Here is a 26052-nt window from a genome sequence, read left to right as displayed (position 1 = left end):
GTTAGTTGGCTATGTGGGCTTCACCTATTCTTCTTTACTTATTCTTCTTTTACAACACTTATTCCTTTGTTACCAAATTTGCTAACAAATTGTAATAGAAGTCCAAACTTGTCTAGCAAAAGAACAGTCCACAAACAAATGATTATATTTGGGCAAGCAAAAATTGTTGGCCTGAAGCTAATTAAGAAAATATGGTTCATAATAACAGCTCCATCCGATACTATTACCTTTAAGATGGACCCTTAGCCCCGACACCAGCTGTGGAATTCGCTTTTGCAAAAGAAAAGCAACCCAACATGAGCTTGTCTTGTGAGTATATTCTTATCGTACTACAAGAAAACGAAGATAGATTTGTTCATTTATACTAAATGGAGACACCATGATTGGTGAAGATTTTTTTAGGTTACAATTGTGATACAAAAATTTGGTATTTTATCATTTGCAAAACAAAAGCAACATGAGCTTGTGAATAAATTGATTCTTATCGTTCTACAAGAAAGTCAAGATATGTTTTTTTTTTGGGTGCCTTTTTCCATAAGAAACTTGGACTTTGGCTTTGCAAAAGGAAAGCAACACAAGAGGAATATATTCTTATATCGTGCTACAAGAAAATGAAGATTCCTGTGCTTTACTAATTTGGGGCCTCCACTTTTACAAAACAAGAGCAACCCCAAGACAAGCTTGCATCTGTGACGAGTACATTCTTCTTGTGCTGCAAGAAACTTGAATTGGCAGTCTCTGAGAGAGAGAGAGAGAGAGAGAGAGAGAGAGAGAGAGAGAGAGTAAACAGCGCCGGAGAAGAAGAGGAGATGGCTTCCGCTGTGATAGACCTTTCCATCGGCAAACTAGCATCGTTTCTCGAAAGCGAAGCGTCTCTGCTAGCAGGAGTTCATGATGAGCTTGAAGAAATCAAGCTCGAGTTATTAACCATGAAAGCCTTCTTGGCAGACGCAGAAAGAAAAGGAGCTCTGAGTGAAGTGGAGAAAACATGGGTGGAAAATGTGAGGGACGTATCCATGGACGTTCAAGACATCATTGACGAGTTTCAATATCAAGTAAACAAGCAGAGAAGTTGGGGTCCATACAGAAGAGCCTTTCGTCAAACAATTTGCTTCCCCAAGGGTCTCTGGGAGAGGCATTGGATCGCCACCAAGTTGCAAAGGATCATCAAAACAATCAAAGCCATTCCAGAGAGAAACCGACGTTATGGTGTTGATCGTATCGAAGGCCTGAGGAATAGTTCTGATCATTACGATCCCAATCGAGTCAAAATCTACGGTGAGTCATCTCTTTTCTTTAAAGATGATGAACTTTTCGGGATCGAAGATGCTAAAGCGAAGTTAGTTGGATGGTTGCTGTCTGGAGAGCCTCAAAGGACTGTGATTTCAGTGGTTGGTATGGGGGGTTCGGGCAAGACAACTTTAGTTGCAAACACCTTCAAAACTCAAACTGCAAAGTTTCATTGCTACGCGTGGCTCACTGTCTCAAAAACTTACAACATTGAAGATCTTTTAAGGGTCTTGATAACAGAACTTTCTAAATCAGCAATGGAAGATGTTTCTCAAGACTTGAGCAATATGAGCTACATGCATCTGGTGGAAATGGTGGCCAACTATTTGCAGCCAAAGAGGTATATGATTGTGTTAGATGATGTGTGGAATATATACCTTTGGAGTCAAATCCACGCAGCACTTCCAGATGGAGCCTATGGAAGCCGAGTTATGCTTACAACTCGAAACGAAGACATTGCTTCTTTTCCATTTGAGGCTGGAAGTCATGTTCACCATGTTCAGCCTCTTAATGAGAAGGCGGGTTGGGCTCTTTTTTCCAAGAAAGCTTTCTCTAGCTGGCCTAACAACTGTTGCCCACCAGAGCTTGAATCCATTGCTTGGGATCTTCTTGTAAAATGCCAAGGCTTACCTCTTGGAATTGCGGCCTTGGGTGCTCTCATGTCAACCAGAAGATTGCCGTCTGACTGGATGAAATTTTCCAGCACTTTGAATTGGGAGCTAAGTAACAACCCGAAGCTTGACGTAGTGAAGAGCATCTTGCTGCTAAGCTTTAATGACTTATCTTATCGACTAAAGCATTGCTTCTTATATTTGTGCATTTTCCCAGAAGATTATGTGATTGACTCTGCAAGGCTTTTTAGACTGTGGATGGCAGAGGGGTTTGTGGAAAGAGTCGAAGGGCCTAAGCCGGAAGACATTGCTAAAAGCTACGTAGCAGAGCTCACTTGTCGATGCATGGTACAAGTTGTTAGGAGGGATCCATTTGGAATGGCCAAAACGTTTAAGGTGCACGACCTTTTACGAGAAATTGCGCTTTCAATTTCTAAAGCGGAGAAATTTTGTACCATTTTTGATGAGCAAAAAACAAATGAAGATAGCAAAGCACCCCATCGCCTATCAATGCAAGCAAATTATGGAGAATTACAAACATACAGAGACATGTCAAAGGTTCGCACCTTCTTTATTTTTGCTCCGAAGATATCTGATTCTTCTTCACTTGAAAAACTGCCCTCTGGTTTCAAACTCTTAAGGGTCTTGGATCTTAAACATGTCCCGATTTCTCAACTCCCATACGAAATAGTTCATTTTTTTAACATGAAGTACTTAAATTTGAAAGGAACAAAAGTGAAAGAGCTTCCGAGAGACATAGGAAAACTTCATAATTTGGAAACCCTGGACATTAGGCATTCCAAAATTCGATCGCTTCCAGCGGGGATTGTGAAGTTAAAACACTTACGACATCTTTTGATGTACCATTGCAATTTTGAAGCTCTTTTTAGGTCTTATTATTTCTTTGATGGCACACAAGTACCGCACGACATATGTAAGCTAAAGCACTTACAAGTTTTGGATGCTATTGAGTTGAGAGACGGGTTAATCAAACAACTTGGACACTTGACCCAACTCACAAGAACGAGCTTAACAAATTTGAGAGAGGCCGATGAGAAAGACTTGTGCAAGTCCATCGAACGTTTGAGATTGCTTGAACACTTGTTTGTCCATACAAGTACTGAGGATGAAGTGTTACGGTTGCACGCATTGCCATCTGCTCCTCCTATGCTCAAGGCACTTGGTCTAATTGGTAAATTAGAGAGCGTGCCGCTTTGGTTTCATTCTCTTTATAGCCTTACAGCATTGAGATTGCATTGGTCAAGATTAACGGAAGATTTTGTTCCTCACATCAAAGCTCTTCCTAATTTGACCATACTTCGGCTAAACAACTCATACCTCGGAAATCAACTGGTATTTCAAACTGGATTCCCAAGGCTTGCTGAATTGTACTTGATGGATTTTTCTCAGTTGAATGTGATCATCATAGAGAAGGGGGCGATGCCTGCATTACAGACACTGGTAATTACTGAATGCATGAAGTTAGAGCAATTGCCTAATGGAATTGAACACCTTACATGTCTCCACACTTTCGATCTGGTAAATGTTCCCAATGAAATCGTGGAGCGAATACGTGGAGAAGGAAGCTTGGATCATGACAAAGTTCAGCACATCTCTGAAATCAGTTATCACTACAAAAGTGAATCTGGGTGGTCTGGGGAAAGATTGCGATCGTGTAACGAATGGATCGTTCGACCCTCATCTTCTCAGCTCGATATTCTGTCCAGGGATGGTCTACCTTATTTACCAGGTGATAACTCTTTGTTATGCTTTGCTTAGTTTCTTCTTCTAATTGCCTCCCCCTTCTCATATATTCAGTAACTGACGCTTTGTTATTTTATAGGTCATTGACGTTTTGTACAATGAAAAGGGTCAGACAAAATAAAAGGTAGGGCCTGCATGCCAACCAATATCGTTATACTTTAAATTTGTAACCAACTTATGAAAAACTTGATTTACAATATATGTTCATGTGACGTTTTGCGCGCTCTCTCTCTCAGTATACTTCTACAATCTTTTTATAGGTAATTGGTGTGGTAAGTCAATAAAGTAGCGCCGACTCTGCGTTGATCCATGTCATTCATCTCTAAATTGGAGCATACCACTTTAGAAATTTCGGGTGCTTAGAATTTCCAGTCCAAGACTTTATTACCAAATAATAATGGCTTAAATGTAAAGTATACCTGTATTGCTATTGTTTACCTTAATGCTATATGTGCATTAATTACTAATTTGCTACCATGCTACTCTATATATGTATGTGTCCACTTTATTATGCATGCCTATGAACTATGCGCGTTTCTGTGTGGTTGTCTCCCCAAAAATTCATCCAGTTTATGTGAAAGGAAATAAAATTCAATCGTGACAAAAGATGAGTTAATTGGTCAGATCCTATTTCGTTTCTTTCGTTGCGTAAGTTGCAACATTTTTAACAAAAAAAGGAAAAGCAAAAACTACTGGTTGTTTTATTCGCCATTTTACCTCTTCAAATAGATTAGCAAAGGGAAATTTAGGATTTTTTAATTTTTTTTACCAAAGTGCTCATGAACTTCTAATAGCTCTCTAAAGATAGGGCCACGGTTTCTTTTTGTGTACACTTGTAGGAGGAGTAAGACAGGCGGGGATGTATACATGCATCCCAGGAAACTTCCGAACGCTTTAATATGTTCATGTCAAAGTCTGGGAACTGTATAGACAACACACTTCAGAATTTTTGGAGGTAAATACTTGACAATTTTAGGCATTAAATTATCATTTGATGAGGGAGGAAGAATTTCAGAGGGAAGTGGAGGAAGAGATGAGGGAGAAAGAACATCTTTTGCTTCTACTACAATTTGGAGAAGACCCATCAATCCTAATATTATCACCATAACTGCCCTCAAATAATTGTCCGCCATTGCTTTTACCTTGTTTCAGATGTTTACTGTTTTCAAGTTGAACATATTTATATCTCTCACGTTTAAATCCTTTCACAGATTTTACTATCTATTCAAATAATTTTAAATTCATAAACTTAGAGGCACCATACGACCGAAAACTTAGCAATTCTTTTTAGGATAAAATAATTTCTAATTATTGCCTTCTGGGGAAAATGAGATAGAAATAGTTTGGATGCACTTATCTTGCAAGTTCCTTAAAGTCAAATTTAAATGCAAACTATCAAATTTATATGCTAACTATCATTTCGTCTAGTGGTAGTTGTCTCAATTTTGTTGGAGGAGGTCTTTGGTTCGAATCACATGGACAAGTATGATATGTTTATCATCAGTTCGATACTTAATTATAGCTAGCTCATTTTTTCATGGCGTAACTTTGTTGTGAGTGTTGCATTTCTTTATTAAACTTACACCGATATCGATTGGGTGAGGCTTCGTCACTGCATGTTCGGTTGCCCATTCCTAGATGAGGAGAGAAAATCTCATGTAATGAGGATAGCAAAATAGTGTTATCATTGTTACAAGAAAGTTTTTTTTTTTTTTTTTTTTTCCTTTCCAAGATGAGGCTTTAATCCCTTTGTGACGAGTGAGAGTCCAAAGTGATGCTGGTGGGGCAACGCGGCATATGATGGATGATGAAAGGTGAAATTTTAAAAACAAATATTAATGAACTTAAAATTCTTAAAAGGTAATTAAAGCAATAGAAATACAACTGGTCATTTTGAATGACATGGCATCATATATAACATACTGAAAACCATCTTAAGAAGGATACAAATGGTTCTCATTGTTGAATGCTTTGTGTAGTATTCTATCTAGAAAGGATCCCCGTTTTATTTATTTATTTTAAATAAGGCCATCCTTACTAGAAAATTCTCCACAAACATATATATATATATATATATCCTCCAAGTTCAGTATGAGGAATTACATACATGAATGTTGGGTTGCAAGCTTCAGTCTTTTGAATAGAAGGGCAAGAATCTTACGCTTGATCCTTCCTCTAGGAGGGACTAGGCAGTGTCTCCTAGAGCTCCTTCCTAATCCGACGACTCTCGACAGTGCTTCCAACTCTGCGCCGATATGATGCATAGTCTTCATGGTCGTCTTCCTCTCCATCTCCTCGTTACTCTGTACTGCATAAATGTGCCAATGAGACGAGCCTCTGCATGTGTGTGTATCTAGTATTTAGAGAGTGAGAGAGGAAGAGAGAGTTGCATGAGAAGTAGCTTGAGCTAGCTAGAGATATCCAATATTACGTCTTTTTGGGAAGAGTAGGAACCTTCGTCCCACTTTCATTTCATGCACTTTACCTACAACACAGCTTCCATGTTTTGCTCAAAATAGTGATTTTGTTGTTTAGCGAGTAGTGAATTATGGGGGTGTTTTCGCTTTAACAATAAAAAGAAGTTGCAAGGGGATTGAACAGTGCTGCACCCAAAGTTTTGTGTTTGAAATCTCCTTCCGTAATATAGCTTGTGTCCAAAAAAACAAAAAAATCAATAATTTTGCTGGGCCTAGGCCCACTGAATTCCAGAATTTTGTTGGATCTTGAGTTTTCAGAGATCTAGAAGAGAGGTTTAAGTGAAATTGGACTGTCTACAGTCAAAGTGGACTCACGAGTCACATGGAGTCGGGAGACATGAACAAACTCAAACGCTATGCTTGACCCCTCATTCTAATAAACTGTTGGTACATTTACATCAGGAGTGGAGTTAAAATTGTAAAGTTAGGTTGCCGAAAATATGAGCATATTAAATACATATTGATTTAAGATTTACATGTTAGTGTTAAATATTTCTAATTTAGCCATGTCTATATTGTTTTAGAGGAGCCATTACGTCTATATTAGAACATGTATTTATAATATAGTAGATGAGAGATGTCAAAAACCTGGGGGCCAAGGGCACTCTAAGAGTGGCTACGGGCCACTGGTTTGCATTGAGATTTTATATGAATTGATCTATGCATTAGTAATAGAAAAAATGAAGTGGAATGCATGTAAACAATAGAAGCAAAAGACATGTCAAGTAACAAAGACATTAGCCATTGATTAACGCATGAACAAATTGGTCTTAGTCACAGAAAAATTGTGAATCAATTTTATGCGCCCCAAACCGTCCTTGTTTTAGATCAACCTGATTTTTTTTTCCCTTTTTGCGTCTTCCCAAAGAATTATTTGAACTTTACACATGAAAGCTGATTCGTTCATAGCCTCTGGCGTTGGCTGTTGAAGTTGACGAGCCTCGAAGGTATTAAAAAATTTAGAGATCATAATACGCAATGGACTTCAAAGAATCAAAGAAGGAATGCAAATAGAACTTGAAATATGGATTTTGGCGTTCGCTGCTTGACCTGAGGATGGGAAGAATCCATATGTGCAGTTATTCCTTTGGTATGATCCCCTTGTCTTCCCTGAAATAAAACTCTTGTTCAAATGAAAATTACGGCATCATATGAACTTAAAATATGTAATTCCCCTATATTTTTCGGGACAACGACATGTAATGACTGAAGTTGATAACAAGTCTTCACATAGTAACACATGGTGACTCACATGACAATTAGCAAGCAATCTTGAAAGGAGCAACATTCTAAGTGTGGTTACGCATGCACATGTTGAGTTTTACCTCTACAGCATCCTTGAGAGGCCCCCAGCATTCAATTCTATTGTACTTCTTCAAATTGGAATGAAAATAAACCCGAACCATGGCATCCACTAGCTCAGGATGCTCTCTGAAAAGTAGAGAGTCTCCATGTAACACAGCTTTGAGTACCTGCTTGTATAGAAACCAAAAGTAAGGAAATATTTAAGTAACACAGCAATATTCATTCAACCATCTCAGGCATGCCAAAGTACTTAATAAAGTCAAGCAACATCTCAGACTTGTGGCCATCTTTAGTGTAATATAATCACCCCTTTCATGATATTTGGTATGAGAATTGCGACATTACTAAATGGTATCTGTGTATCTAACATTGTTTGGCTTGTGTTTTCTAATGTGTTGGCTGTGCAACGTATATGACTATGCATGGCGATGGAAGTTTTCATATCATATAGGCCTTTCAGAGTTACCTTCTCAAGCACCTCAGTTTCCTAATTATTCCCTTTTGCAAATAGGATAGGATATCAGAGTACAGTCTTAGAAGAAACGCTTACCAAAGGCATTTCTTTGGAGAATATGTGATATCTGAACTCTGCGGCCAGGTCCAGCATGAGATTGGGACCGCTCACATAGCAATGAATATGTAGGCACATTTCACCATTCACCCTTTTCCATTCTGCAACCACGTCATCCTTGCTGTACCATCCTTTCAACTGCAATAAGGATCAAAATCACAATCGTAAACACCAAATGGACTATCAGATGCAACCAATCACATTGAAACTTCATCAATCCTAGCATAGATAGGTATCATAAAAATAAAAAATAAAAACTTTAGAAGCATCAGAAGAAATAAAATGGAAAACAGACCTGATCGAGGTTGATGACATTGGAGATCGTTAAGGTCAGGTTAGCTGTGAAGTCACAATGTGATAGGATGTAAGTTCTTGGGATGATTCCTACATAATTATTGAACTCTTCTCCTATAAATTCAACTTTGAGCTTTGAAGCGTCGAATGTTGCTGGACCCAAAAGACTAACAGCCTGCAAACAAGAATATAAAATGTTCATTTGGCATTTCATGAACTCCAATGTCAAAAGTGAGAGGATGCAGAACAGCTAAGATGTCATGCGTAACATAAGTATTCAACAATCACACGGTTGAGATCTTATAATAAATCCTAAAATGTCATGTGAAGTTTCCCATTGTGCTAGGACAAAATAGTTATTCTGAAAAATCAATGACCCTAGCAGAGCAGTATACTCAAAATCATACTACAATAGAGAGGCATTTTCTACAAATTACAACCCAACTCAATGGAAAGATGCCATATGGGGGCTGCTGGAACTCAAAAGTCTATGAACTTCTCAGGAGAATGAAAATATAACAAAATGCTGGTGGCTAAAAGCAACTCCTTGGCTGGGACATAACTCACTTGATTAAATTATCTAAAATTTCAAAATTTTAAACAATCCCTTAACAGATAATCCCTTTATATAACTCAAAGGAGGCTATGCCTAAATAAATATTACAAATTGCATAATGAAGAGGTAGAGAAACAAAAAGAGAGGGCAATGCTACCTCAGAAACCAAAGTATTGTAAGAGTCTCTATTGTTGCTGATGGCAGAAAGCAAAAGAGACTTGGGTCTTTTTGATGAGAGAAGGGTAGTGGTCTTGTACAAGTTCTTCCTCAGTGGTGATGGTGGAAATACATAATAAGCACAATGACAGGCCATGGAAGATGCATAACCCTGTTTTGCTCCTCTTCATCTTTCACCTGCAACCATTGTTTTGTTCTCTCTGTGTGGTTGTGAGAGAGAGAGAGAGAGAGAGAGAGAGAGAGAGAGAGAGAAATTAGAGAGGGGGAAAAGAAAGAGAGGAGAATATGTGGAGGATTGTTGTTCATAGCTGGTGGTCTCATGTGTACTGTGAATTTGTGATATTCTGATTTTCACCTACCAAAAGTCCAAAATCTATGAAAAGCCCCTTCCACCGCATATTTTTCTTTCCTCCTTTTTTCTTTATTTTCTTGAACTGGTTTATTTTTAAAAAAAGAACTGTCCAACTTTGTGACACGTCACCAGCGGCTTGAACTTTTGATTTAACCAGTGTGGTGTGTGGATAATGTGGTTGCGTGGCTTTGGATAGGTGCCTAATGTGATTATTTGACGTATGTTCATCCACATAATACCCAGCAGAAGCCCCTCTCTCTCTCTCTCTCTCTCTCTCCCTATAATAAACTGTTATCAGAATACTTCTGCGAGCATAATCATAAGGTGAATGGTTGTTATTTAATGTGGTTGCAGACTTAGGGTGAATGGTTGGTTGAAGACTGCAGAAGTGAATTCAAAACTCAAGTTAAGTATGGCATCTACTCTAACTTGCATTGCATTAATCTAATTCAACTTAGATAGTGATTAGGCCTTTAAAATCAAATTAAATATTAAGTACAGTAAAACAAATTCAATAAAAAGGGAAAAACTTGAAATTTATATTAACTAAGAAAATTGAGCATTCATGATTAGCCTAAGTTCGGCTTCAGCTCGTAAGTTTTCTTTACATTTTTTGTGTTTTCATCAATAACATCAATTTTTACTTTGAATTTTGTTGCATTTTGTTTGTGTCAAGACCCTTATAAATATAGTTTTCTAATGATAATGAGTCTTAATTAATGTGAGTATTATGAACCCATAGAAGAGGATAGGTGCATCTAACATGAAGCAACCAAAACAAGAAGATGAAACCACTCTGCATGAGTAGGAAACCAAAACAACTCTGGATGAGAATTTGCTGATGTGGGAGTTGACATGTAGTGAGCTTGGCAAAGGTGAAAGAGATGTGTTAACATGAAATTTTTTAATTATTTAATGATCACGAATCAAGATACTCAATTATTTGCATGTCTATAAGTATTTTTATTAGCCTTTAAATTTAGTTTCTCGTAATATTATTGGGTTTCGCAGAAAGAAGCCAAGGTGAGAAAAGCTGCTAGGAAGAAGAAAACGGCTGCTAGGAAGCATGAAAAGGCCAAACAGAAAAGCCCCAAGAAGGACCACAAACCGAAAGCATGGCGGAGGGAGGATTTACAGATAGTAGAAAGAATAACTATAATGTTAGAAGATATTGCATGCAGCTCATAACATCCTGTTTTTTGTTGAACAATTCGGAGAAGAAAGGACATGATATATGTGTTGAAGAATATGAGTCTCACGTTGGAAATTTAATTAAATAAAATGCAAAATATAATAAATGGTTCTACTACTAATAACATCGAGGTATTTTGAAATAAAACTCCATACTTACTGGACTTTGTAAGTGATTAAATTAAAGATAATATCCACTACTATTAGTAGTGAGTCTCTGCCCGTCTCTTTGAATTTAACAATATGTAAGTAAATTTAGTCCAAACTCACTTCAAATGAACTCTGAAATTAAATTCATTAAGCCTCAGTTCAATAAATTGAACTATTGAACTGAACTGTTTAGTAATCATTGCTGATACTCTAGTTCCTTCGGAACCGAATGTAAATACGTCTTGCGATGGCTCAATCTCAGCCGTTGTTAAGCACAAGGCTGTGTCGGCTTATTGTGCATGCACGGTTGAGATTGCATCATGACGCAATCACAGTGGGGTACCTTTTTGATAAGGTGGCCCCAAGGCCCACGTTCTCATTAGTTTGGTCAATTTCATCTCAAAAGTGACTTTGCACATGGATTGCAATGGAATCAGATTTTATTTTGTCAATTTATTGAGCTTTTTTAAAGTCTCTAATTACATCTCTAAAACAAATAGATCCTGCAGAAAATAGACTCAATGATGGATCACATTTTGCACATTAACTTTTGTTCTATTTCTAAGGGTCGAAACAAGAAAATTATTACTTTCACAATTTTAGAATCATATTTAACTTTCATATACAGTCATGAGTGCGAATTCCTTCTATTAAAATTTTCTTTTACTTTCATTTGGTTGGGAAAAAGAAATTTATCTTTTTTTTATTTTTCTATAAAAAATAGAAAAAATTATGGTAGATCACCGCCCTTCTATCTTTGAATCTGCTTGCTTGGACTTTATTGGCTCATTGGTTTACAACTTAACCTTAGCTGGAGTGGAGACTGCAGATTCCATAAAAAGGTTATAGAAATAGAAGCAGATCTCTCTCTCTCTCTCTCTCTCACAGAGAGATATTTTTCATTCTTTAATAAATGCAATGCAATATTCAAATTTATGCTAAATACATTGATATCTCGAAATGAAAGAGTAATGGGAGCATTATAAAGACCCACTGACCGACCCAACCAAGCTCTCTTCAAGGAGGAGGCAATTAGTACTATGGAGTAAGCAAGAGGAGGACCCGACACTTCTCTCAGCCACTGAGCCAAGTAAGAAAAATCTCACTCTCTGTCTCAGATACTCTACCCCTTGTCATTATTTGATCAGATCTTTGTTTTCTTGCACGACCGGAGTACTCTTTTGTTTAATGAATCAATGCCAAGAGACCTCCAAGTTTCTAATATTCCCAGCATCCGCATGTAGTTGTTTCAGTTCTCTTTTATTTTCCTGCACTTTCGCACCAACCAAACAGTGCATTGTTCTTATTATTGAGCCCCCACTATCGTTTTCTGTTTGTTGGGTTTATTGCGTTATGAAATGGGTTATAATCACTTTTTGTAAAAATATGTTTTTGAGGATATTCTTGTTGCGTTATGGAATTCAACAGAAAAAAGTTGATCTTTTACTCTGAAATTTATTTGTTCTTTGTTAATTGATCTATCTGCTTTCTTTGGAACAAAGTTGAGCTCTCTTTACCCTATTCTATGATCCAATTTGCTATTACTTGTCAATCTACTTGAGGAAAAGGTATCACCTTCGTTATGGCCACAGAAAAACTATCAGAGCCGTAATTTGACATGATACACACTACCACTCTTACTCTTGTATATCAAAATTAGCAAGGATGCCCTTTCTCATATATATTCTTTTAGCAGTGCAAGGCCTGTCGGTTCCTTTATTCATTCAAAAACAGTTTTTTTATATTACTCTTTTTGCGTTTGTGATTAAAATCATTAAGATAAAAATAAGTGTAAAATTATGTTGCCACATGAGGGTTCAAACACTTTTTCCTTAACAATTTCCAGAAAACAAGCTTGAAGATACAAACATCATGGATAGCTGAGTTTGTTTTGTTATTGCCCTTGTCAGGTGTGTTTATTATTTGGGATATCAATTTTCACCTCATAAAGATGGCTGTGGGGAAGTATTCTCGAGTTGATGGAAGGAGGTCACTGAATTGTTGTTCGACGACCAGTCTAGTTGTATTTGTTGCATTTTGCTTAGTTGGGGTCTGGATGTTAATGTCAACGGTTGTTCCAATTCAGAATCAAGACTCATCATCTGAGGAGACCGTAAATGAGGTAAAATGGCAAACGACAACTGATAAAGATTCCAAGCAATTCGAAGACAGTTCAGGTGAATTACCAGAAACTGTAATAAAAAGGGATGACAATGGCAATGATTTACAGAGTGAAAGCCATTTGGATATTAAGAATGCTCAGAATGTTGCAGAGGATGTTTCTGTAAATACAACTGAAGAAAAACAGGAAGAATTGGTTTCAAAGGAGGAATCTGAAGTGAAGACTGAGCCAGAAAGTGAGAATGGTGTTGAGGGAAATCAGCAAGAGAAGCTTGTAGAGGAGAAATCTGATGAGAAACTTGAGACTGAAGAGCAAACAAAGACAGAGGCTGAAAATGATGGGGATGGGAAAACAAATGATCATGAAGCTAGTTCAGGAGATGGGGAGTCCAATTCAGAAGCTGGAAATACATCTGACTTCCAAGAAGGGGAGAAAAAATTGGAGGGAGACGAGACTTCTGATGGAATAAAGCAGGAAGATGAAGTGACTATTCAGACTGAGAAGGAAAATGTTGAGAAATATCAAGACATTCATTCAGAAGAAAGTGATAGTAATAACATAGAAAGCCAGGAAACTACAGCTGAAAATGAGCAAGGGTCAACTGAAGTTGTGGAGTCGCAGAATGAGAAAGAAACACAACAATCTTCCTTATCTGAACATAAGAGTGGGCATGAGTGGAAGTGGAAACTCTGTGATGTCACTGCTGGGCCAGACTACATCCCTTGTCTTGACAATTGGGGTTCTATCAGGAAGCTTCCAAGTACAATGCACTATGAACATCGAGAGAGGCACTGCCCTGATGAAGCCCCGACCTGTCTTGTTCCTCTTCCAGAAGGATATAAACGGTCCATTCAGTGGCCTACAAGCAGGGAAAAGGTATATCAGCTGTCTAGGAAAATAATAACAATTACCTCTTTTTAATCCTTGCAATTGAAATATGTTCTTGGTGCATGATGCAGATATGGTACCACAATGTTCCTCACACCAAGCTCGCAGTAGTTAAAGGGCACCAAAATTGGGTTAAAGTTACCGGTGAATATCTCACATTTCCTGGTGGTGGAACTCAGTTTAAGAATGGTGCTCTTCATTACATTGATTTTATCCAAAAAGTAAGTCCTATTGTTATATCATCTTATTTTCCAGATCCTGTCATACATTGGTTTGCCGAAATATATTTTCAGAAATTTTATGGGAAGGGAATATCATTTCTGATTCCACTTACAGCACCAAGTAATAGTTATATTGCGGTAGGGCGATAAGGATATTACATTGTGCATGACACATAATGTGTCATACCAATTGATCAGTGATTCAGGATGCACCTGTGTTCATTCAAACTTGTTCCTATTAATGTTTGTATTGTAGGCATAGGGACAGTTTTGAGGGTTTGGTTAATGGCTTTTTGCTGAATGTGAACTATTTTATCCCTTTTTTTTTTTTTTCCTGTATGCAGGACTGGGATTGTGTCTATGTGATTTTGTGTGGGTGTGCTCTAGTCCTTTATACAATTTTGAAATTATATTTTCTTATACAATTACCAAATAGTGGGTTTGAATTATGGGATGCAGTTCCATCTGATTTCATCTCTTCATTCGTGCAACTTGTCCATTTCATTGTATTCATTTTGCCATGCTTCATGTGAAGTCCTGTTCTTTAGGAAGCAATATATTTGTATGACCTTGATTATATTTGTCTAAAAATATTCAATTGTGCCTCACTTGATCTTATATGTTTATTTTCTTTTGTGGTTCCTTTTGTAAGAAAACTCTAGTATTTAGCATTGTTATCTTACTGGTCCGGAGTTTCAGTCTAATTATTAAAAAAAGCATTATTTTTTGGTGAATTTTTTTTTTTTTTTTTTTTCCGATGCTAAAAATGTATATTTCATTTTTGCTATGCAGTCTCTTCCTGATATTGCATGGGGTAAAAGAAGCCGTGTGATATTAGATGTTGGGTGTGGTGTAGCCAGCTTCGGAGGTTTTCTATTTGATAGAGATGTTCTTGCTATGTCATTTGCCCCCAAGGATGAGCACGAAGCCCAAGTACAATTTGCACTAGAACGGGGAATCCCTGCCATATCAGCTGTTATGGGTACCAAAAGACTACCCTTTCCAAGTTCTGTGTATGATCTTGTCCACTGTGCACGCTGTAGAGTCCCTTGGCATATTGAAGGTAATGTTTGCAATTTATTTATTTATTTTCTTAGTCCGCATTGTTCTGGAGATATAATTCGAGTTACATTGCAGGTGGTAAACTTCTCCTGGAGCTTAATCGTGTCTTGCGACCTGGTGGTTACTTTGTCTGGTCTGCTACTCCTGTTTACCAAAAGCTTCCTGAAGATGTTGGCATTTGGAAAGGTAGAATACTTCCTTTTTCTTTTTTCCTTTTTCCCTTCCCTCTGAAGCGAGTTGTATGTTTTGGTTGATCATATCTAACATATTCTCACTCTCATGGTAATTATTGGCAGCGATGTCTAAATTAACAAAGTCAATGTGCTGGGATCTGTTGGTGATTAAAAAGGACAGACTTAATGGAGTGGCTGCTGCCATATATAGAAAACCTTCTACCAATGAGTGCTACAATGAAAGAGCACGCAATGACCCTCCTCTATGCAGTGAATCTGATGATCCAAATACTAGCTGGTACTTTACCTTTTTGTCCAAATATTGTAGTATTGGCGTTTCTCTGTGTTTGTTATTGGTGGCCGCTAGTATGGAAATTGGAAGTGACATCAAAGAAAGATAAAAAATATTCAGAAAAAGTTTTTGTATGGACATTTTTAATACAATGATAATTCGTATAGTGCCAAAAATAAATACTAGATTACTTAATGTGTACGTTTGCTACTCGATATGAGGCATTGGTAAAATAAAATGATTTTGGATCTCAATAACATTTGCCATGTCAGATTTTAGAAGAATGCTGATATTTTTCTTTTTCTTCTGTTGTCTGTATAGTAATGTTTGGTAACTAATATAAATTCGCTATGATGACGACTACTTATAGGTATCAATATTTATTTCTTAAATGGTGCTATAAATATAATTTAATAATGTACTAACTTTTTTAAGTAATGTGTGGCATATCAGGTTATTCACATGAATCAGTTTCCTTTATGGCTAATGTGCATTGAAGATTTTAAATTTCTTTTAGGCATCAGGTTATATGTTAGTCTTGTTATACGTATATAACCAATTTGCTCTAAGCTAAGCAATTGTGACTCATATGTCGCTTACTAGGACCATATTTGGAATGTCTTTCCGGCAATAAGTTTTTGTTTTCAAACCTGAATTTTTATGAAGTTTTACGTTTTGGGTTTTGTGTATCCCTTGAAAATTCATTAGCAATGTGAAGGATTTTGCAGTCTGAAAAACAAAAGGATTTTGTAGTGCAGAAAATTCTCCAATGTCGTGAACTTGAGATGCATAAATATCATTCCAAATCTTTAAGTTGTACTTGCCCTTGTGAGAGTGACTAACATGTTGAACTGAAAGAGCTTTGATTGATAGCATCTTCCCTTTTCATAATTTCTGAGTTGTTAAATAAAATCTAGGTCATAAGTTTTCATATGAACAGAAATAAATAGAAATTGATGCCACTATAGTTTTCAAGTCCGCCTTTATTCTAAGTTGGCCTGCTAAACATTGTCAAATGTGGCTCAGAAAATACTTCACATCTTTGAATACCTATATGTAGTTAAAAGTTCCTTTATAGTATTCTCCATGAGTTAAATTTCCAACACTGTTAAGTGTTCCATTTTATTTCTGCATCATCAGGAATGTTTCACTAGAGGCATGCATGCACAAAGTGCCGGATGATGTCTTAAACCGTGGGTCTCAGTGGCCTCCAAAATGGCCATTAAGGTTGGAAAAACCACCATACTGGTTAAAGTCTCAGCTTGATGTTGATGGAAAATCTGCCCCAGAGGATTTCATTTCTGACTACAAGCATTGGAAAAAAGTTGTTTCCGAGACATATTTGAATGGGATGGGAATCAACTGGTCTTCTGTTAGGAATGTCATGGACATGAGAGCTGTATACGGAGGGTAAGCAATTTTTAATCTTTTAATTTCTTTTTCCCATCACTACCTTAAATCACCCAGGTCACCCTCTTTCTGCTATTCCACACCCCCTCTTCTTTTCTGTTGCTTTGATTGAAATTTTTGTTTCCATATATACCTAATGACTACTGCCAATTACAAAAGGTTGAGTTTAGTATTGGTAATACTTTATATTTTGAACGTCTTAGGGGTTGAAGGTGAAAAATATTGATGGCAAATCAGTACGAATTGCATGTCATATTCTTTCCAGAAAATAATGATCCCCTTTTCAGCTTCGTTTTGTTATTCTTATTTCTCTTGTGCAAATGTTTCTTTTTTCCAGTGTAGTAAAGAATTTTGAAATCTTTCACGTAGTCTGACTTTTTTTGGCAATGCTTTTAGGTTTGCTGCAGCACTAAAAGACTTGAAAGTATGGGTTATGAATGTAGTCCCAGTTGACTCCCGTGACACACTCCCGATAATTTTTGAGCGTGGTTTAACTGGGATATATCATGATTGGTGTGAGTCGTTCAGTACCTACCCCAGAACTTATGATCTTCTACATGCAGATCATCTATTCTCCGTCCTGAAAAAAAGGTATGTAATGAAGCATTTTCCTATGATTATTTATAAAACATATTTACTGCTGTTTTAATCACAACAAAGAACTCCAAACATGTCGTCTGATACAATGCGTTTATGGTATTCTGGCTACAGATGCAACTTAGTGGCAGTGATTGCCGAAGTTGATAGGATACTTAGGCCAGAAGGGAAGCTAATCATATGGGACAATGCTGAAACCTTAAACGAGGTTGAGAGCATGGCTAAATCTCTGCAGTGGGACATCCGATTTACGTATTCGAAAGACAATGAGGGTTTGCTATGCATTCAGAAGACATTTTGGCGTCCTGCAGAGAAAGAAACAATTTTGTCAGCAATTGCCTAAATGCTTCGATCTGTGTCTTTGACTGGGTAAAGGCTTAGTCAATGCTGGAAGTATAGTCTGTTCCAGTATTCTTTTGTTCGCTTAGGCACTAAATTATAAGGACTATACACTGAAGTAATACGTTAATATGTAAAGTTCGCATAATTGATTATTCTTTCAGACGCCCGATAAAGTTCTCGTCTCATTTTCTAGTTGCTAAGGGAACTTATGCCCTTTCAATGGAGGGATTGGGCTTAGAAATTTTGTATCTTAATGTTCTGAGTATAAATGGCAGTCAACCACTCAAACGCATTTTATTGTAGTCTTTTGGTATGTTACTGCTCTTTTCTTACTCTACTACCAAAAGTGCATCTCCATGTTGGGAGAGGTTAATTAGTAGGTGGTGTTATGAAATTGTGTTGGCATTTTCCACGACCTTCGTATAGGTTCGGAGTTATGGCAACAAAAAAACCTAATTTATATCCAGGTGTGTTTGAGTTTGTCTTTGGTCGTGCAAAGCATTATGAACATATAGTGTTATATTGGACTTCTTTGTATCTGCATTACTTATTTTCTTATTTGCGTTTCTTTTTTGTAGGAGAAAAAACTTGATTGCAACGAGAATAACACTATTTTGCTGTCTCAATTAATAATGATATGTCATGTAAAAAAATTATCATGAATTTCACAATATTATTAGCTAAAAATAACATTCCCGTTTCATGCAAATATTTCTCCTTTTGCACACCGGTTCTGAGAGCAGATAAGTAGCTATAACCCACAGACAAATATCCAACAAAAATCAGGGCGGAGGAAAAAAATGATTTGGAAATTAGTTAGTTATACCAAATTAAATTAGTGAACAGTAAGACATGTGCAGTAGTTTGAGTGAGAATGGACCCTACCACTTTGAGATAGAGTACAGTGTCCATCTCCTTCCAACTCCTCTTGTCTCGAATGAGCCTGCATGCATAGATTAAAACATTATCTTTCACCCGACATTCTTCTAACTTTTACGATTTTATAATTCTCACACACACATGCGCTGCAAATTTATTTTATATAGGGACTGCTTCTCTGCAATGGCATCAACCTATATGACTGACTGCCTACAAATTTCTTAGCATTTTAAAAAGAAAAAAAAAATCGTAATTCATACTCTCAGTTGTCATTCTACGCTCATTTTGCAAGTGATTCATACTTTTAAAAAAATATATATATAAATTTTATAATGACAAATTGGAAGTGTGAGCAGCCTTAGAAGTTCTTGTTTTAAATAGTGATTGATTTCAATTAATTTTTTTTATTTTTAATACAAAGCGATAATAAGAGAGGAGAAATCGACCCTAAAACCTAAGATGTACAAATAAATGCTTTTAAACACTTGAATTACAAGCCCTTCAAATATTAAATTTTAGAGGAAGCCTGGACTATACCTTTTGACTTAAGTATGAGTGGTTTGATTAATGTTTTCCGTTGCTTGCTTGTCTGACTGAACTTCACTTTTCAACTAAGGTGCACCATTAACTAGGAAATTGTGCTGCTCTAATCACAACCCTTTTCATAAAAATATACTAATATCTCACTACACCATTGATAGCCATTACCTTTTTGTTGTAAAACTAATTTCTTTGTTGGCAAAATAGCATACAAAAGTATCAAGATGCTTCTTTTGAACTCTTTAAAAAATTTACTCATCAACTTTATATTAGCTAGGCTTGTTTGTTTGGCTGTGAGTAATCTGAGAAAATGAAAAGGAAACTCTCTCCCTCATGTTTGCATGATTGAAATTTAGTATGAACAATAATGCTATAATTGTAGGTTGGGGTTCTCAACCATAGGCTTAAATGGCTTCAATAAATTACCTATATTTCCATGAATGATGCATACCTCATTGAGTTTAATTAGTTTGATGAAGGTCTAACTGTCATTGCTTGCTTGACAACAAAGAAATTAATGAATTTAATTTGTTTAAAATTAACAAAGAAATTATCAGTAAGATAAACCGGATTTATGTACCCAAACCAATGCGTAATGCATCATACATCATGACAATGTATGCATCCACATAAATTCAGCAAAGTAAGTTGGGTGAAGATCTTGTTCTGGTTAGGTCACAAATTGTCCAAGTGACATTACCAATTATACCACTTTGAACAACTCTGACAATAAGGATTTGTTACCAGACATAGAAGAATTAATTTTATATCCAACCAAAATGAGGGGTCCAATAAGAATGTTTTTTTTTTAAGAACCCTCAAATTCCTCACTTTCTCACTCAAAGAGATTCTGCTTCTAGTACACAATGGGAGCAACAACATGAGCTGCTTAAAGAGGTTTAGAATTATCAAATACCCTATTGTCTGCCATTGGCATACTTTCCTCAAACAATCAAGTTGGCAGTCTCCATACATTACTCAACCTGTCTGCTGCCACCAATGCTCTAAAGCTGCCATCTTAGGATGTTAAAGTAGCACAGTGCCTGTCAATTCCCAGTGTATTATTCAACATGTCAGGTTCTTGGAGGCACAAGTGCTTGCTCTTCACTCTTGTTGCTTTCATTGTTCTCTCAGAAGCATCAAGGTTGCCTAAGGACTGTTGGCAACAGATGCTGCCCAAGAAGCTACCAACTCCTTCCTCATCTCCCTCCAAAGGCACGAATTCGGCCACTAAATCTTCCTCCAAGGCCTTGGAAGCTCATAGAAAACTCCCCTCATCAGATGGAAAAGTCTAGCCACAGTGCTATGAAGAACTTTAGTTTCAATTCTATCTCTAGGTAACTGCCAGAAACGCAATCCGCAATGCTGCACCAATCAGAGGGAACCATACGCCGCTTTGAAATCAGTTATCAAATTGAGATATGCTGGTCTGATGAGGTGCTTATGAACAAAATTATATTTTTGTAGATTTCTTTTGACTTAGTCTGCAGTACAGTATGTTGTAAAGATCACAGAGTAGATTAATTTTTGGACAGGATGAATTAGCAATCATAATTTCGGGACAGTAGGATAATGCCTATGTATCTCTCTTAAATAATGTTCATCTTTGTACTTCTTCCTCGTTACGACTTGTGTAATCTGTATCTAATTTCCTCTCAAAATGACTTACTCAAACTAACATATTGCTTCCTTCAATTTCTTGGTAAAAACATCTTTATGAGTTAAACATTTTCTTGTATATATAAATTTCAGTTACTCAACTTGGGAATAAAACTAACACATATGAATTCTTTACTTGGTTGGTTTTGAGGTGCCAAATTAAAAATAACAGTAAATGAATTGAAATTTCTGGGGATGGGGTGGCTAAATATTTACAGCTTCAAAGCTAGAAACGAATTTCTAGGCTAGTGTTGTGAAAAAATTATGCAGGCCTGAGCAGAAGTAGTAGCATATCTTTCACCAATTGAAACACAAAAGAAACAAAAAAGAATGCATGGCTCAAATCTGTTATCAATTGCTACTAAAGTGAGTCAATCTCCAACAATATTACAAGACATACAAACAGACAGTACTGAAAATGCAATCTATGAGCAGAGAGTCTTGGTATTACTTGATTCAAGCATTAACAAAAGAAAATAAGATTTAGTGTTTGCAGCTTCACAACAGAAAGGGTTCTTCCTGGCGCAAACAGGATTGAATCTTCACCTCTCAGCCTAGATTCTGCAGAAAAAAAGAGCATTATGAAACCAGGATGGAAATCGGATGAAATTTCAATGCTTATATTATGCTAAAGAAACTAACTATTAAGGATTTAGTATTTGGTCCATGAACAAATTATATGGCTTTACCAAAATGTTAATTTGGAATAATTTGGAACAATTTCTATTAGAACAGTTCAAATTACATACCTTCTAGCAAGGAAAAAATTAACGTACCTTCATGTGGATGAACTATGATGAGCTCTTATCAAGCATTTCAAAGAATAATTTGTAATGACGGTGATGTGTTTTACCGTTGGATGATCCACCCCTCCTTCTTGTATGGACTCTATAAGTTGCATTGAAACAGACAACAATTCAAGTGTTTCTAGCTTACTAAGGTATTCAAAACCCTGTGGCAATGCCTTTAACTCCATACATCTAGCAAGTGTTAATAACCGGAGATTCCTCATCACCCCTTCTGCTATAGTTATCTTATTCAATAAGGGGAAATTAAACAACTCCAGAATAGTAAGCTTTGGAAAGCCTCTGTTGAAACACAACTCATTACCAACATAGGCATTGACAAGTAAAAGCCTTCCCAGACATGGCAATGCTTCAATATGAGGTAGTAAATCCTCGTCAAGTCTCGTCCAATGAAGATACAGATATGTAAGGTTCTGGAGCGAAGAGAACCAAGGTGGTACCTTTTGCAGCTTGCTGCCAAAAATAAGTTTTCGAAGGTGTGGAGGAGGTGAAGATAATGCATTGACGTCAAGAAACTCCTCCTCACCACTTACCCTTAAAGCCAAGCACTGAAGTAGCTTCAACTTTTGAATTGAATCACATAGGTCCATTGCGTCTCTCTCTTTTACATTCGTAATGCCAATCCTTGTAAGTTGAGTCATATTCCCAATGAGCCTTATAATGTTTCCTTCTGATTCAACACATGACAAAACTTCCAATTTCTTCAGCTTACTAATATTAAATGGCACTCTTGTCCCATGGGCAGTTTTGAAGGCCATATACTCTCCAGTACGACGGTGCATAATTAGAAGGCGCAGGTTTAGCAACTTGGAAATTCCTCTGGGAAGTACCTCGATCTTAGTATTGAGGATGTTCAATGTCAGAAGGTTGCGGAGCAGTCCTATGGCTTTTGGAAGCTCCTTAATTTGAGTTCCCTTCAAACTTAAGTATCTTAAGTTGAATAAGTACACTAAATTATGTGGCAGCTTATCAATTTGGACATCCTCCAAATCAAAAACCCTCAACAATTTGAATCCAGAAGGCAATGACTTTGAGAAAGAAAATGAGAATATGCCAGTAACGAATACAAGACAAGAACGAGGGCGTGACATACCAATGCAAGATTTGATTCCTCCTTGGGTTGTTTGGATTGACAAACGGTGGGCTCCAATGTCTTCCAGTACTTCTTTCCCATCATATACAACAGAAAATTTTTCTTTCTCAGATGTTGACAGAGCAAGCTCTCGCATAAGGTCATGCATCTTACATGATTTTGGCCTACCGGTTTCATTCCTCTCTACAACTTGTAGCATGTTACGAAAAATGAGTTCCATAAGATAGCTCTCTGCAACTTGTTCAGGTGTGACCCCTCTAGCATGTTCAACAAATCCTTCAGCTATCCATAACCTAATGAGCCTTTTCCTTCGAATCAAATAATCTTCTGGAAAAAGGGAACAATATAGAAAACAATGCTTCAAGCGATATGGCAAATCATTGAAACTAAGTAACAAGATGCTCTTCACAGGCTCTAACAAATGATGGCTTGTTAGATGCCAGTTTAAGCCATTGTAGACTTTACTCCACTCCGCAGCTGATTTCTTGGAAGACATAAGACCACCTAAAGCTATGATAGCTAGAGGTAGGCCTTTACACTTTTCCATGAGTTCCCAAGCTAATTTTTCAAGCTCTGGTGGACAACATTTACCATCAAAGGTAGAGAATGATTTCCTGCTGAAAAGCTCCCAAGCATCATTCTTTTCCAGCGGTTGCATACAGTGAACATGGCTTTCAACTCCAAAACAATGGGATGCTATGTCTTCTTTTCGAGTTGTAAGCATGATTCGACTTCCAAGCTGTCTATCTGGAAGTGCTATCCTTATTTCTCTCCAAAGTTTGATATCCCACACGTCATCCAGTACTACTAGGTACCTTTTAGACTCCAGGTAGTTCACCAGAAGTTGTAGCAAGTCTCTGTAGCTCATGGATATCAGGTCTGCAGGGACATCTTCTTTCCTTGTTCGGTGGAGTTCTTTGATCAAGCTCCGAAACAAGTCTTCAATCACATAAGTTTGGGAGACAGTGATCCAAGCATAAGAATCAAAATGTCTGTTTATAGTTTCGTTGGTGAAGGTCTTGGCAACTAGAGTTGTTTTCCCGGATCCTCCCATCCCGACCACGGAGACAACAGTTAGGTGTTGCTCTTCATGGAGCAGCCATGCAGTTAATGTTTGCTTCTTTCCATCAATCCCGACGAGTTCATCTTCGTTAATAAAGAGAGAAGACACTGCTTGGTTCTTGACCCATTTGCTAATATCATCCCAACTTGTTCCTACTACATCATCAAGAGCATATCTCTTATTTCTCTCTGGAATGGCCTTGATCATTTTAGTGATTTTGTGTAACTTGTTGGCAATTTTACGCCGATAGAAGAGATTCTTTGGAATATGGATGGTCCTGTGGAGCCACCTTGCAAATCGTCCCCTACTTTGCTGCTCATACGTATGATACATGAATTCATCGATGATATCTTCAACATCACTGGTTAAGTCTCTGACACTTGTGACCCAAGCTTTCTGTGTTTCTGTCTGTGTTTTCTGGCCCTCAACATCCTCTAGGAAGGATGTCATGCTTACCAGCTCCTGCTTAATCTCATCAACTTCATCACGGATAGCGGCTATGGAGTATGCTTCGTTCTCGAGAATGTCCATAATTTTGCCAACCAAGAGAGCTGTTGGAGCTGAGTCCATATGGATTCACCTCTTACGCAACCCTAACTGACAGAATTTCCAAAGTATTCCTCTCACATACATGCATATGTTTTAAGATCAAAACAAAATATGAAAATGGTGCATATATAAGCAATCAACACGTGCAAAATGGAGCAGTTTTATTTTATGCAAATCCTAACTTAACTTGAATTGCATGCTTTATCAATTACAGAGTAAAATTCTTGGACCATGAATCTAAACCGATGAAGAAAAACATACCAAGTCTTGGATAGGTCTGATCTGATGGGATAGGAAAGCTCATAAAAGAAATGCAATGATTTGCTTCAATTCTGTGAAGAACAGGACTCTCTCCTCTGTCAATGAGCTCTAATAGCAAACCCAGTGAGATAAGTGGACAAGGTTTAAGAAAGAAAATGGAGAGGTACGTGGGAACACTTAGACCATGAAAGGACACAACAGGTAAGAAAATGGGCATCAGTCAATGGTTTCTTTCTTCTCTTTTCATACATTGGGTTACCTATTTCCATTTGCACTTGTTATCAAGACCAAAAAGATGTCCTGAAAGCCTTTCATCATTATTATTATTTTTTGTTCTTTTGTCAAACTAGGTGGGCTAGAAAAGCCTTCTTAAGTCTTCACGTATGAGTATGACTATGTGAGAGACAAATAATTTCAGAGTATCTCCGTTCAAAATTATCTTGTTAACTTGTTTTTTCATTGATTTCCTATCTATATTAGCCAACACTATTACAAAAAGTGAAAAAGACGACCAGAAAACAACGACGGTCTAAGTGAAAACCGTCGTGGTTTTTAAAAAGACGACGGTTCTAAAAACACCGTCGTGTAATACCACCTTAGACAACTAAAAAATGGAGATTCAAATGGCTGTTCAAAAACAACGACGTACCTAATTAAACAACCGACGTCTATTTGAAACAGATTTTCGCAATGTAAAATCAAAGCCAACAAAGAACGGCAGAAGTTATGAATCAACCGACGTAGAAAGTAAAGACGACGATTTCAATAAAAGCCGCCGTTTTTACTCATAAAATAACACGACGAGGTTTTCGTATAAGACGCCGTATAATTACAAACAAATCCACGACTTTAAAATACAAAATATCGCCGTATTAAATTAATGTACAACGACGGAAAATATAAATATATCGACGTCATTCTCGTATAGTTCTACGACGTTATCTCTAAATCGTACTATAAAATTTAATGTCGTATTTATTCATTTTATACGTCGTACCTTTAATTTAAACTGTCGTCTTAATAAGAATTTTTGTTAACAATTTTTTTCTTTGATTTTCTTATCCTACGTCGGTAGATCTACTTAATGACAAGAATTGAAATAACCACGACAGTTTATATAGAAAACCGCCGACATAATCAGATTTTTCTGAGATCCCAAGGGTTACGAAATCTTACCAGATGGAACTCTGTTCCACATCATAATCTTAACAGATGACACAGATTTGCAATCAGAGAGACAATTTTTTGGAAGTTGATGATGTGTGTGCGTTTGTGTATCTACAAATATTATACCTAACGTCGTTGTAAATTTACAATCAGAGAGACAATTTTCAACGACGGTTATATTATACCTAAC

The 26052-nt window shown here is 37.0% G+C and overlaps 4 protein-coding genes across 5 annotated transcripts; 2 read left to right on the top strand and 2 right to left on the bottom strand.

Moving 5' to 3' along the window:
* On the top strand, positions 806–4142 carry LOC18768352 (disease resistance protein RPM1). Its single transcript, XM_020569847.1, has 3 exons — positions 806–3651; positions 3745–3789; positions 3926–4142. The coding sequence occupies exons 1-2, from the start codon at positions 810–812 to the stop codon at positions 3750–3752; spliced, it is 2850 nt and encodes a 949-aa protein (XP_020425436.1). The 5' UTR covers positions 806–809; the 3' UTR covers positions 3753–3789; positions 3926–4142.
* On the bottom strand, positions 6860–9303 carry LOC18768837 (protein STAY-GREEN LIKE, chloroplastic). The gene is made up of 5 exons (XM_007200271.2): positions 9026–9303; positions 8314–8487; positions 7998–8156; positions 7468–7614; positions 6860–7252 (listed from the first exon to the last, which is right to left on the bottom strand). Exons 1-5 carry the CDS (start codon positions 9179–9181, stop codon positions 7136–7138), a joined length of 753 nt encoding a protein of 250 aa, XP_007200333.1. The 5' UTR covers positions 9182–9303; the 3' UTR covers positions 6860–7135.
* LOC18766408 (probable methyltransferase PMT24) lies at positions 11571–18181 on the top strand. The gene is made up of 9 exons (XM_020570027.1): positions 11571–11828; positions 12649–13736; positions 13820–13969; positions 14762–15032; positions 15107–15217; positions 15328–15502; positions 16637–16906; positions 17303–17497; positions 17618–18181. The coding sequence occupies exons 2-9, from the start codon at positions 12690–12692 to the stop codon at positions 17844–17846; spliced, it is 2448 nt and encodes an 815-aa protein (XP_020425616.1). The 5' UTR covers positions 11571–11828; positions 12649–12689; the 3' UTR covers positions 17847–18181.
* On the bottom strand, positions 21100–24826 carry LOC18767028 (disease resistance protein RPM1). 2 transcript variants are annotated; one of them, XM_007201441.2, is made up of 3 exons: positions 24696–24826; positions 21700–24478; positions 21100–21484 (listed from the first exon to the last, which is right to left on the bottom strand). In XM_007201441.2, exon 2 carries the CDS (start codon positions 24453–24455, stop codon positions 21702–21704), a length of 2754 nt encoding a protein of 917 aa, XP_007201503.1. In that variant the 5' UTR covers positions 24456–24478; positions 24696–24826; the 3' UTR covers positions 21100–21484; positions 21700–21701. The 2 variants fall into 2 exon arrangements, with proteins under 2 accessions (XP_007201503.1, XP_020425359.1); XM_020569770.1 differs by having other exon boundaries at positions 21700–24482; positions 24696–24715.

Source organism: Prunus persica, chromosome G8 (genome assembly GCF_000346465.2).
Source record: "Prunus persica cultivar Lovell chromosome G8, Prunus_persica_NCBIv2, whole genome shotgun sequence".
Lineage (NCBI taxonomy): Eukaryota > Viridiplantae > Streptophyta > Magnoliopsida > Rosales > Rosaceae > Prunus > Prunus persica.
Note: the sequence above shows the minus strand (reverse complement) of the source record. Positions and strands in the feature narration are given on the sequence as shown.

Excerpts from the sequence above, each read along its gene's own strand:
- LOC18766408 (XM_020570027.1), top strand. The coding sequence starts at position 12,690 with ATGGCTGTGGGGAAGTATTCTCGAGTTGATGGAAGGAGGTCACTGAAT. Across the intron at positions 13,737-13,819 it reads GGCCTACAAGCAGGGAAAAG|ATATGGTACCACAATGTTCC; the intron begins GTATATCAGCTG and ends TGCATGATGCAG. Across the intron at positions 15,033-15,106 it reads AGTCCCTTGGCATATTGAAG|GTGGTAAACTTCTCCTGGAG; the intron begins GTAATGTTTGCA and ends GTTACATTGCAG.
- LOC18768352 (XM_020569847.1), top strand. The coding sequence starts at position 810 with ATGGCTTCCGCTGTGATAGACCTTTCCATCGGCAAACTAGCATCGTTT.
- LOC18767028 (XM_007201441.2), bottom strand. The coding sequence starts at position 24,455 with ATGGACTCAGCTCCAACAGCTCTCTTGGTTGGCAAAATTATGGACATT.
- LOC18768837 (XM_007200271.2), bottom strand. The coding sequence starts at position 9,181 with ATGGCCTGTCATTGTGCTTATTATGTATTTCCACCATCACCACTGAGG. Across the intron at positions 8,488-9,025 it reads ACAATACTTTGGTTTCTGAG|GCTGTTAGTCTTTTGGGTCC; the intron begins GTAGCATTGCCC and ends TCTTGTTTGCAG. Across the intron at positions 8,157-8,313 it reads ATGTCATCAACCTCGATCAG|TTGAAAGGATGGTACAGCAA; the intron begins GTCTGTTTTCCA and ends TCCTTATTGCAG.